Source organism: Lolium rigidum, chromosome 3 (genome assembly GCF_022539505.1).
Source record: "Lolium rigidum isolate FL_2022 chromosome 3, APGP_CSIRO_Lrig_0.1, whole genome shotgun sequence".
In the NCBI taxonomy this organism is placed as follows: domain Eukaryota; kingdom Viridiplantae; phylum Streptophyta; class Magnoliopsida; order Poales; family Poaceae; genus Lolium; species Lolium rigidum.
In genome coordinates, this window is record NC_061510.1 from 146916400 (window position 1) to 146929444 (window position 13045).

The 13045-nt window shown below is 44.1% G+C and overlaps 1 protein-coding gene across 1 annotated transcript; it reads left to right on the plus strand.

The window, feature by feature from the left end:
• Window positions 1-5121: 5121 nt before the first annotated feature.
• LOC124698377 (protein DGS1, mitochondrial-like) lies at window positions 5122-12118 on the plus strand. Its single transcript, XM_047230859.1, has 14 exons — window positions 5122-5372; window positions 5691-5805; window positions 5904-6107; window positions 6347-6475; window positions 6569-6736; window positions 7422-7616; window positions 8089-8189; window positions 9715-9801; window positions 10604-10676; window positions 10776-10804; window positions 10904-11027; window positions 11256-11366; window positions 11588-11688; window positions 11769-12118. The coding sequence occupies exons 1-14, from the start codon at window positions 5122-5124 to the stop codon at window positions 11881-11883; spliced, it is 1803 nt and encodes a 600-aa protein (XP_047086815.1). The 3' UTR covers window positions 11884-12118.
• Window positions 12119-13045: the final 927 nt, after the last annotated feature.

Consider the following 13045-nt stretch of genomic DNA (forward strand, 5'->3'; position numbering starts at 1 on the left):
GGATCATCGAATCATTGTCTGCAAATCCTAGTTTTCATATTCGTCGAGTACTTTTCGGCTGAAACCTTCGAGATCTACTTGCCCTCTACTTCTAACTAAACCCTAGCCTATAATCCATAGGCATTGACAAGTTAATCCCTTGTCAGCCGTGGCCGCGGCAGAGTTGCACGCACACCGTCGCCTGCCACGCCAGAGGCTTCATCGTCGGAGATGGACGAGGAGGGGCCCGTGCTGTTCGAGTTCGTCCTCGTCCTTAAGGGCGACCCACGCGGCATCCAGAGGCTGCCGGACACCTTCGCCGACTTCGTCACCGGCGACGACCGCCCGGGCATGCTGCATCTCCGGGAGCATTCGTGCGGCTACTACCGATGGATCGTCGACGTGATCTACGACGCGCGCGGCAAGATGTACCTCCACATCGGCTGGGAGAAGTTCACGCGCCACCACAGCCTCCAAGCCGGCTTCGTGCTCGTGTTCTCCTACTTCGGTGATAGCGACATGAGCGTCAAGGTGTTCGACGAGATGCATTGCCGCCAAAACTACCAAGTCGACAGCGCCGAGGAGGACGACTGATGAGTGTTGTTTCTTTGCAGCGAATATCGGCTCGCATGTTTTTGGATGTTCTTCCTCGGAAGAACCAACAGGGGCACCCTCGCCAGCTGAATTTTCCAGTTTGGATGACTGGGTGTGTCCTCGAGTGTTCTTTCTTGGTAGCGAACACACGAAACATGCGATGACCAGCCTAGTTAGGTTTAGTTTTTTTACAATTTTTTATATTTGTGTCCACCATGGTTCAAACTATGTATTATTTTGTGGAAAATCATGTTCCAAACAATATCTTCATGTAAATCACATTCCCAATTATGTATTAGTTTGTGGAATAAAATATTTCTTGTTGAATTTTCTATAAATTTACTAATAATTTTAATCAAAAAATCTATTGGGCTCGCCGTTTTGAGAGCACCGGTATGAAAATGGCTTCCCCAAATAGAGAATACAGTGACGGCGCCCCCCAAATGGCCGATTGTACCAGAAACTCAACTCACTTGGGAGGGAGTCCCTGCATGAATTTGTTCATATTACAATATGAAATAGATCCATGATATCTCGCGACGCACATCAGTTTATAGAACTCAAAATGCACATAAGTGACATGCATAAAGATACACATATAGAAATATGTAAACAAACATGCGTACACACATATCATCGAAAACTTGAATATATAATTTTCTTACATCGGTGAACACTAATCATATACATGTGCATGCTTGTTGTAACTGGAATTTAGCATAAAAATATAAATTTCCAATTATACCCTTTGACTATTTTATTAAAATACCTTTTGTAATCTTCAACACCGGACCGGAATCGGTTAACTATATTCAACTAAATTTTGGGTAACACGGGCCAGAACATTACGAGCGCACATACCTAAAATATGAGGAACTAAAAACTGACATGGTCGCATGCCTAATTAATCGACTAATCTCGGGTAGTTGACAGTATTATTATGTTGTAAAAACCAGACACACTGGGCACTCCTGGGAGCAAAAGTGGATAAACAGCTTTCTATTTCGATAGTTGATGATACGTACGTGAGTATGAGTGAGAAAATTGGATTTTTCCCTATTCTGAAAGTAAAGAATGGGTGTTACATCGGAGTCTATACCTAATAATAAAGGAGATAAGGTTTCTGTCAAAAAGTTTCGTCAACGCTTTTTTGGACCGTTTTGACCTCCCACCAAATCACATAATACACCAAATTATCGGCGTAGTGGTTCGTTTTCTTTTGTTTTCCTCCTCTAGCCGAGCAAGCCGAGCAGAGAACTGTGCCCGCGCGAATCCCGCCGCCAGCCTCTCCTCTCATACCAGTGGGAACGCCGCTCTCTCTACTGCACCTGGGAACGCCGCCGCGGTTGAAGATTAAGGCATCGCCTGACGTCCGCCGGTCGCGCGTCACCGGCGCTAGCGCTTTGACCGCCGCAGCCACGGCGGGCAGGAGCATGAGGCGGCTGGAGCACGGCGGGAGGGCGAGCCCAGATGGAGATCGGAAGCATGCTGCCTCTGGAGTGCAACGGGAGGCAGGAAATTGGGCCCGACGACGAGCAGGAGCACCGGCTCGGTTTCCTCTGATTCCTTCCCTGCCCAAAGAACAAGAATGACAGAGGCAGGCGCGCAGGAGGGGCACTGGCGGAGGGGGACCTGGCCGAAGGCGGTCGATGGGACTGGCCGGCGGCGGGAGACGCTCATGTGGGGCGCAGTCGGCGAGGGCCTGGCCGAAGGAGGTCGGCAAGGGCCGGCAGCAGATGGTGCGAGGGTGGGGCGCAGGCGGCGGGATTCGCGCAGGCACAGTTCTCTGCTCGGCTTGTTCGGCTAGAGGAGGAAAACAAAAGAAAACGAACCGGTACGCCGGTAATTTGGTGTATTATGTGATTTGGTGGGAGAGCAAAACGGTCCCAAAAAAGCGTTGACGAAACTTTTTAGCAGAAATGGAGAAGCCTGTGAACAATGTGATGAGGTGGAGAGGAATTACAAAACGAGATGCCGCAGTACAACTATTTGATGCAGGCAGGGTAATTATTATCGGCTTCAAAACGTCCACTTCCATGTGAAAAGAAAATGTAGTTGTCGTTTGTTTTCCGTAGTTTACTTATTTGGCCAATCGTTAAATTACGTAAATTTTTCAAAAATGAATATCCACCAGGATTGACGTCCTATTTCATTTGGTACTTGAAAGTACACAGATTCCGCTAAGTTCAGTACACTTTCTACTTGGACAAGTGCCAAACAAAAATTCCAATACCGTCAAGAAATAAACACAATTTATGCGGAAAATAGACATGCTAATGGGTCCCCGAGGTATGTGGCGCGGAGGGGAACTTGAGGAATGGGATGGGACGACGTCGATGCCGAGCAAAAAAAAGAGACCAAGTCAGGGGGTCAGCAAGTAGGAACGGGTATAGAGTCGTAAGAGGGTGGAAGGTGAAGGTGCGGCGAGGCAGCGCATAGGTGAAAATGGTGGTGCGTTGCCCAAGTTCTCTAGCGGGGATGAATAAGTGTTCCTTCAGCTAGGTGCTAGGATTGTTGAGTTTTTCGTGCTAAGGTTCCAAATACCTATATCGCTAAAATATCACACACATACCGTAGCAACGTACGGTCACTTTTCCTAGTATATACATATGGAGATAACTGATCCGTAGCGTTTACAGAGTGTTTTAAGAGAACTTGCGCACATCAATAACTAAACATCAAGACTTTTGCAACAAGAAGGTCATTATTACGTTAATCTCAGAACTCTGGGCGTTTCATTGACAAACTATAGCCGAAGTTTGCGAACCAATTTTGGATTAGCCGGTTTCCTGAATGGAATCTACTCCGTACTAGGAAGCCAATCAGGACGACTCCTGTTGTCGAAAAACAATTAATTCCTGGCAACAAGCAGATCAAGCAAGCCTTATAAATACGGGCCAGAGTTCACCGGCCGCGCGCGTGCTCGCGTCGACGCCCAAAACCCACCGCAAAACCCATCGAGACCTTCCAAACCGGAAATTCCTTCGATCCTCATGGCGAACTCTCCGTCGCCACCACCGTCGCCGTCGTGGCGGATCCCTAACTCAGAGGAGGCTGCAAACCTCGCCGCCGCTGCTCTGGCAGCACCCGCTCGCGCATGGAGCTCGCTCGCCGCCCGCCTCCCTCCGCTCCCGGACTCCCGTCTCCTCGCCGCCCGCATCCCTCCGCTCCCGGACTACCGTCTCCTCGCCGCCCGCCTCCCCACGCTCCCGGACTACCGTCTCCTCGCCGCCCGCCTCCCTCCGCTGGCGGAGTCCCGTCTCCTCGCCGCCGCCTCCGATCTGCATCGCCGCATATTCACAGGCCGCAGACGCCGCCGCCGACGCTGCCGCCCTGGTCTCCCGCTCCCAATCCATGGTGACTCCGCACGGTAAGAATCCTCTGCTCGAATTCGCCTGGTGCATGTGATTCTTGCGATATGCATTGCCTTCTTCGAGTAATTTCTACAGTAGTAGCTAATCCGAATTTGTGCGAAATTTGGGTTATATATACAACGCGGTTGGCCCGTGAGGAAAGTATGGCCCGTGGTTATGCCGAATTATCTGGTGATTCTGTTTATTTTGCAATCTTAGACAATTATACTGATTGTTTCTTATTGGTCATATTTAAATTAGCCTTAGAGCATCTCTAGCATTTGATGTATAATATGGGAGGTGATACATCACATTTGACAACAAAATAGGTGATGTATATGGTTCCCTCAAAAAAAGGTGATGTATATTTTCTTAGAGGTGATGTATATTTTACCCCTATGTGATGTCATGTGATGTAAATATACATCAACTAGGAGGTGATGTAAAACAAATTTGGACTGCGCTAGGGGCCAACCGCCATGGTGAAACTTCATTCATCTCCCCGCCGCGTGATCGCCACCTACCCGTGACCACTGCCGCTCACCAAATTGGGCCGCAGTCGACCAAAATCGAGTTGCCTGACTTCACTACCACTCAGTTGCCCCTTCTCCGCCCCTCCTCCACCGCTTCAGAATTGATCGGCGCATCGCACGACCGCTGGTCGATTCCGGCGGGCAGCTACGCAACCGACTGTCGATTGACGACCTCCCGCTCGTGCATGCCCATTTTGTTGGTTGTGGAGGAGCCAAGCCAGTAAGCCACTCTCCCGAGGCTCGTTTCAAATCCGTGACGCTTGAAATAGAGGAGTAGTAGGCTGGGGTGAAATTTAGCAAGTGTTATTTGAGGAGTTTCTTTTTGGAGCATTTAGAGAAACCGGTAATACCCCTCAATCCGATGAAAGATGTCTAAGATTTATCTAAATTTAATGTATCTAAACATTAAATAATATCTACATACATTTAAATTTTGACAAATTTCAGACAATTTTGATCTAACGGAGGAAGTAGAAGGGATGAAGAGAATCTTTAGAAAATAATTTCCAAATAAGGTACAGGGAGTAAAAATTGGCAGAGGTCGCTGGACTTGGCGACTTGCTTTGACGAGCATCCGCCGATTACTTGGGTCCCACGTCCAAACCCACCCCAAAACCCAACAAAGAAGAAGCCTTTGCAAACCGGACATTCCCCCGATCCCTATGGCGACCTCGCCGCCGCGGAGCCCTAGCTCAGGCGACCCGCCCCAGGCCGGCGGCCTCGCTGTCGCCCTGGGCGCAGCGCCAGCTCGCGGATGGAGCTCCCTCGTCGCCCGCCTCCCTCCGCTCGCGGACTCTCTCCTCCTCGCCGCCGTCGCCGGTCTCCTCCGCCGCCTCTACGCGGGTCGTAAACGCCGCCGCCGACGCCCTGCTCTCCCGCTCCCCATCTTCGACGACGCCGGAAGCTCCGCCCGGTGAGAACCCCCTGCTCGAATCGGTGTGGCGCCTGTGATCCCCATGATGCGCACGATTTTGCTGGAGTAGTTGTTGCTCTGCTCTGTGCTGTCGTTGACTGCTGGAAAGTAGATTTGTGCGAATCTAGTGTTACAGGCTGCGAGATGATCTGTGAAGAACTTGTAGAAATGTGTTTGGGAGTCGGTCAGTCAGACGCAAATATAGGAGGGAACCCACCACTATTCTTGAGCTAACCCATCATAGATCTGGCATTCTGCCTGGCGTTCCGTGTTTATGCAGAGCTACTTGCAATGTTTTTGACTGTATGTTATTTGCAGGATTGCTGGTCAGATGCCCAAAGCTTTTGCCATCTTAGAAGATATCGTGCAGCACACTATGTCTAATTTGCATACTATTCAGAAAAGCTTGCCTTATTGGAAGTCCAGAGCTGAGGTATCAAGTTAATTCATGAACTGAAGTCTTCTGTTTTTGTTTCTTCCCTGTTGTTATTTGTGCTGTACTTACCTATTTCTGCCTGTGGATTTTTGTAGGGATCAAATTCACATAAAATGTACTTCATGGTGTTCGAAAGAGGTCCAAGGGCCTTTGTTGAAGCAACATGCCAAACACTGACTAAACTCAGGAGCAACGAAAGTCCTTCTAAGTATCTTGTAGACTCTGCTTCTGATATGGTCTCAACAAAACTTGCTGTCCTCACGAGTATGCAACATTGCTTGGCTGTTTTTCTGGCTGAGGTTTGTTAGCCTAACATGTTTTCATCCTCTGATTTAACATTCTGCTGATGTGAAGTAGAATAAAATAGCTGAATAAGTATTTCGTACTTAATATTGTAGCTGCTCTCTTGAAGAAAACCTGTTGTGCCACTCAGTCGATTTTCAAACCTATGTTTGTTTTATCTCTTGGATATTTTTTTCTCTGTGCTACATGACTTATCATATGCATGAACTTAAACTCTGACTTGCCTCTTCTATAGGTTTACTCTGAAGTTGATAATCGCAGAGAAGGATTAACTGAAAGTTCAGATAAATCGCTACATACACTATTTGTTATTTTGAACACCGTCTTCTCCAAATTGGAGGCAACAATTAGAAATGCCACTGAGGTATGCAATGCCTGTTCTCCATGCTTTTGGATTGATAACATGTTTTGCTTCTTTGATGATATGTAGTTTAATTAGTTCAACACATGTTTACAGGGGCAAACTCTGCTGTTCTCTCATGACGGAAACTCATCTCAGCTTATCTTTGAAAGGTTGCCAGAAGTTGATGTTGAGAGTCCACAGTGGACCGAGGCCTTATCAACAGATGCTATAGCCATGGTCTATCAGAACCTCCAGAAGTTAGATAGTTTTGTTTTCTCTCAAGTAAGTATCTCTCATGTGAATTACGACATATGTGATATACAGGGTGAACACTGTCAAGAAGACAACTTGGCGACGTCTCCTTTAGGGGATACTAGACCTGAGATGTGAATGAACTAATTTTGTTTCCGTCCGAATGTAATCAGGATACAAGTGCCTCTTGATATGGGATGGTATCTCTAGTAGACACAAGCCATATCATTAGGCCATATATATCTATGAAATATGTTAATAGGAAATATATAACTAGTCAGCTTAATTCTAGCAACTCTTTCCCCTACAAATGTATATTCTAGCAATCCCCAGTCATGGGATTGTCCCCACGAAAGCCCCCTTGTGCCTGTCATAGGTCTTTTATGATAGCCATAAGTTCATAATATTCAGGTTTAATTTCAATATTTGTACAATATATGTTTGTGCTTCATGTACTAAGTATTTGTATCCATATGCTAGTTTAAATATATTGTTCCATGTACAAACACTTTCTTACGAGAAATTATTGGTACGATTACGGGTGTACCAGTATAGTACCAATTAACGGGAATAAAGAATGTGACAAGTGAGGCATCATAACTGATCGCGTGGATAACCTAGTGATAATGTCTAACTTGTGTCTCATGTGAGTTACATGTTTCTTGCTGTTGCATAATTTGTCTGAATCCTGTTTTTTTTTTTTCTGTGATGATAGCTTTCACGCCATAAAAAACCAAGAAGTATGACCATATACTGGTTACCCTACACGTGTGGAGCAATTGGCCTCTCTGCATGTTCCCTATGGCTTTTACGCCATAGTAGCTTGATGGGAAGTTCTGATCTGGACAACTGGATTCAAGATGCAAAGGAGTCGGTGGTTGGATTCTGGGATGAGCATGTTGAGAGACCAGTAAGATACTTTATGTATATATGTTCTATTAAAATCAAACTATTACTTATGCAAGATATCCTATGAGGCCCCGCAGGAAGCCTTCGTTTGTTCTTCTTTTGCCATATATTGTCTGCCAAAATGGAAACACAAATAACTGAAAAGAGAAGCATGATGTCTTGTGTATTACTAGCTGTACTATTTTCTTGTGGTATTAACATATCGTACAAATTGATTTTATGTGTGCATTTGCACATGCTAACATGAATCTACTTTAGTAGAGCAGCATATATTGTTCTAAAAAAGGGCAAAGGAGCATATATAAGCCGAAACTAATATGCACCTTCATTGTGGTCATAATTCTGTAAATACCGTTCATTCAATTTTTATTTGGACCAATGAACTCTAGAAAGCATTTGTACAAGCACCTTTCGAAATCAGTTGTGTTGTTATGCTCACAGTATGATACCTATTATGTTTTGACAATCTTTAGGTCATTTCTATTAGAGACGAGCTATTTGAGACATTCAAGAGAACAGATAAACGTGTAATGGAAAAGGAAGAGGTCCAACTGACCGAAGAAACACTGCACAGGTTATTCCTCACTCAGCCATATCTGTGATATGTCAAATCATTTTACCCGTGGTTCTTTCTTGATTCTAGTGTATGCATTTTTTTCTTGCTAAAAAATATTAGCACGTACCGTTGTTAAATTAATACCCATATGGCTTTAGCTTAAGTTTGACCTGCTTACCCAAATAAATTTAGAATACAATGGAATAGCGTGTACTCATCATTTTAAGATATATCAGTATATGTGGTTTCAGCAACGTTCCAGGATGGCTTGGTCCATCTCCTGTACTTTGAGGCGTTTTCCAATTATGTAAGCCGCAAATATTTGTGGAATGACTAGAGTATCGTTAAGATCATAGTTCACAACACAGATGTGGCTTTAAGGAGATGAGATACTAGAATAGGAAGAAATATACTATAGATGAGAGAGAAGACTTCTGATTAGGAAGTAGTAATCATATACTTATTTCTTCTTGCTTATTCTTATGAGTCATAACAAGAGTCATTCTGTATTGTCCCTAATATTCATTTTGTCTCGAGCAATCCCATCCAAAACCAAATCAAACTCCAACTCTTAAGCATAACTTATAGCCAAGTAAAGTATTGGGGAGGATAGCATGTGATGGTGGGTTCCACGTGAATAGTGGCTCAGATGCTACAGTACTGCCATGGCACACATCTGCTATAATGCCGCTCTATGTCAAAGCATAGTTTTAGAAACTGCACTAGTGTCCACCCGGTCAGTATGTTGGTTCACTGTTTAGGCGGTTGAACTGCTGGTTCACCTGTTCATTCGTTGGTTAAACAGATACACAAAGACTAGTCTTTTCTTGTAGTATGGTGGAGAAATATAGGATCAAGTAGGCCTAATTGCACAATACATACATCTAAGCAATGGTGCATCAGCTATTGGGATGTAGGAGGTGCAGCCTAGAGGTTCCAGGTTGTAGTTGTCCTTCCTGCTGCTTTTTTCTGTTTGTTGTAATTTAAGCAGGCAGCTGAACTGCCGACATTTTAGTGCGAACCATCCAGTTTGATTGTGGTTTTACATGTGGTCCACAGCGGTCTTTGCTCTGGAGTCTGGACCATGCCTGACTAGGCAGCACTCGCTACCTTTTAAAAGGTTATTAATCATTTTTTAGAGAAAGTAAATAGATGGCTGAGTTAATGGTCCACACAAGCAACCACGAGTATCAAACAAACAGTTTTCATGAAATATATATACTAATTTAATTGCAAAAAAATTCAAATCTAAGAGCTGTGCCATTGTGTCCTGTGCAACTTACTCATATTTAGCTACACCTTATGGAGTGCTTATGTCTAGGTTTAAACAAATATGTGCATTTTATATTACTTTGTAGGATTGAACTGTTGGCCTCAGTCCGTATTAATCAGTATAATATATAGAATATAGATAAAAGCTTGCTCATCCCAGCACCTAAATGTTTTTCTTTACGTACTTTTGGTATTGTTGGTAACATGGCTTCATTATCATGAATCGTGGTGTCAATCTTTTAACCATGCTGGTTACTTGCTCGATTCATAGGATGTTGGTTGCCTTTTGCGAGCAAACTAAATTTAAACCACCACAAGATGCCTCGTCGCAAGAGTTGCTGGAGATTGTCATGAGGAGGTAAGGCTGTTTCAACTTTTAACTATATACATACCATGTCCTGTGTTCATATCCATATCTTAGACCGGAAGTTGCAAGTTCAAAGGGCATCTGTAATATTTAATTTCTACACTTTTAAGAACTGTGATGTGATTTCATGTTGCTCACTGGAGCAATTACTACAATTCCACCCTCCTTTCTGTGTAAAAACATATGATCCTTTGTTCACAAAAGGTAAGCACGTTGATGATGTATACTTCATTGCCATTTCAGTTGCTTTTGCAACTAAAATAATTGTGTTCGCACTAGGTTTCTCCTTTATAGCATTAATATTTTTTAACAAGCTTAATGAAGCTGGGGATCAGTTTTTATAGCATGGCTAAGGAGCTATATTCGGTCCATCCCACAATATAAGATGTTTTGGCAAGTTGTTTTAGCTTGCCAAAACGTCTTATCTTGTGGGACGGAGGGAGTACTGTCCATTGATATAAAAATAAAATTTGTCATGCCAAAATTTATTCCTAATCATCTTACTTACCTAACTTTATTAGCACAGCATACATCCTCAACTGCATGTGGAGTGTCACATACTTTACAGATGTACTTTATGTATGTCGCTTATATAACTTGATAACTACTTTAAGTATATGCTACTAAATTTACTTGTTTTGGATCGTCACTCAATGGATGAACTGTTGATGGTGTTAATTTGATCCAAAGCTGACTTGACACTTTACATTCTTTTAACCATCTGAGTAATGAGTGAAAGTGACTACATTGATCCTGTTTATTTGTGCATTGATCTATTTGTACATTAATGCAGATATGAGATGGAATCGGCGCATCCTATTTGGAATCTGTTTGGTGGAGAACTCGCAGTTGCCATGCTTATTCAGGTTCTTTCAGTTCTTGTGCATTCACCATTAAAAAAAAGTTCTTGTGCATTCAGTTAAAATCAACGTTCATTTTCTTACCTTCAATTTTGGGAATTTCAGGTTCAGAAGCTCAAACTGGATCTTCAGGAGTAAGTTTACTGTTATTTGCTGGAATATTGGTAAAAATGCATAAAAATATATACTCCGTATTATTTACCGCCAGAGATAATTGAGTTGTTCTTGAACAGGGCAATGCTGGAACTGGATCAGATTCTTAAGGCAAATGAGATAAATTTTGCTATTCTTGCAGCTCTGCCTGCATTTGGTCTTTCCCTTCTGCTACTCATTGTAGTGCGAGCATGGGCTATGCATGTACGTTTATATGCTTCTGTCATTATGTTCTTGACTTGATTGCAATACACCTGAAGCATCTGGCACAAGTAGTATGAGACCTTGATATGTACTCTTAATATATTTACGCCACATACAATTAGCACCATGGGCATGTCCTATTTGCCATTTGTATAGTGAAAAGGTCTGTGAAAAGTTAAGGAGGTTGCAGTCTAAATATATCTAACTATAGCTGTGATTATAATATAGGACCAAGGTGCAGAGGGAAGAGGAAGGATTGCACGGCATCAGCGGTGGCAGCTACTCATAGAAGTAGAGGAAAGACTTGAGGAGTTCAAGGAATGCATGACTAAGGAAATGGTAATTTGATCTTGATGTTTAGTCTATTCTGCATATTTATTTTGATGCATACTTGTATTTCAGTTCAAGTTTTACGTCACATTTGGCCTCATATTGTTGGTTAACTAGTTTATTAATAATAATGATTATCGAACATGGCTGTGGTGGTGTATGATCTGCACAATCTTTTCCGTTATGAGATGCAATTGCCTTTGAGTAGTGATTCCCTGAATTTCTTGCAGGAGGAGGAGGCGCTTTGCAAATACGGATTGACTCTGTACACCCTTGATAGATTATACAAAGCTGTTGAGTTGCATGCAAAGAAAACCACCGAGTGGTCAAGGTCAGTCTCTGCTCATTTTTTTTACTTCCCTTGATTATTGTGGATGGCCGGTGGACCAAATCGTTCCGTTCACATTGCAGCGTGAGGCAGAAAATGTTTAAGCTGGCAAAGCCTAATGTCGGAGTGTCAGACAAGCTGGATGTTCTTCAAGGATTGAAGTGGAATTACGCCTGCTTACGTCCATACCTGTCATGAACGAGTCCACCTGATTCATTTTTGAGATGGTCTATCTTGATATAATAGGGTGACATGCAATCCTTATGACTGGCCAATGCGGCTCTGCCACGTATAAATGTATTTTGCACCAGAGGTTACTTTCGCCGCAATTTGTGTATTGAAAGTTCACTTTTTTTGTTGGTGAAGGCATGGACTTGCGGTATTTGTTTTCTTGACCTATAAGAAATGAGCGGACACCTGAACCTGTCTTGTACGCCCTTCTTTTCTTGACTGTTGCACCGATAGATTTTTTATTACAAGTCCCTAAAATAAAGGGTTTTTGAAACAAATGAAAATCGATAGCTCTATTGGAAAGCAAAAATATTTATTCGTGCTCGATACTAAAACACAAGGTCACATTTTGTTTCACACCGTTGATTTTCCTCTGTTTGCATACACTGCTGGTGGTGAATGGCTGAATGCTATCGAGCGGTGTAGGAGGAAAAACCTGGGGCCATCCCCTTTCGCTCGAGTGGCTGTAAGTTCTGTTGATGCCAATCACACCACGCCATTGCCACCGCTTCGGACGATCGACCACGCGGCTGCTGATTTCACCCGCCGACAAGGACGCTTACACAGTCAGCGCAGAGCACGCCTACCTCTCGCCGCCCGCTTGGACACCAAGCCTCCCTAACTCTCGCCGCCGAACGCCCACCCGCTCGCCGCTGCGCAAGTTCCGATTCCCCAACCGCTCACCGCCGACGCACTCCATCAGAAACCCAAGAAGAAAAGGAGTTGCGGGGGGTAGTGGGCTAGCTCCCAACCAGGTACTGCGGTGCAAAAATATTACACGAAGAAACTGTCGGTGCAAAAATATTACACGAGGTACAGGTACTGCGACCTGAAGTGGTTTCAAAGTATTCGCGTTCGCGTTTCTGAATGAAAACTTACGTCGCGTTCGCGTTTTTTTCGGTCGTCTGGTGACGCGCGGGGCTGCTGCGCGCTAGCGGTGGAGCGCACCGCACGGATACGAGAATCTCATGTCGCTGCCAAAAAAAAATTACGTCGCTTGGGCTGGTGCGATTGCCGTGCGCGGGTCGAAAGAAGCAGCAGGTGGGCAAGTCTGGCGGGGAGCAGAATAATATTCTGCCCCCAGGGAGTCAAATAGCGCGTAATAGTTTTTAGGATTGCCCTTCTTATT

Bases quoted from the DNA above. Each gene is read 5' to 3' on its own strand.
- LOC124698377 (XM_047230859.1), top strand. From the start codon at position 5,122: ATGGCGACCTCGCCGCCGCGGAGCCCTAGCTCAGGCGACCCGCCCCAG. The intron at 7,617-8,088 runs GTAAGATACTTT...GACAATCTTTAG, and splicing joins ATGAGCATGTTGAGAGACCA to GTCATTTCTATTAGAGACGA. The intron at 11,689-11,768 runs GTCAGTCTCTGC...TTCACATTGCAG, and splicing joins AAAACCACCGAGTGGTCAAG to CGTGAGGCAGAAAATGTTTA.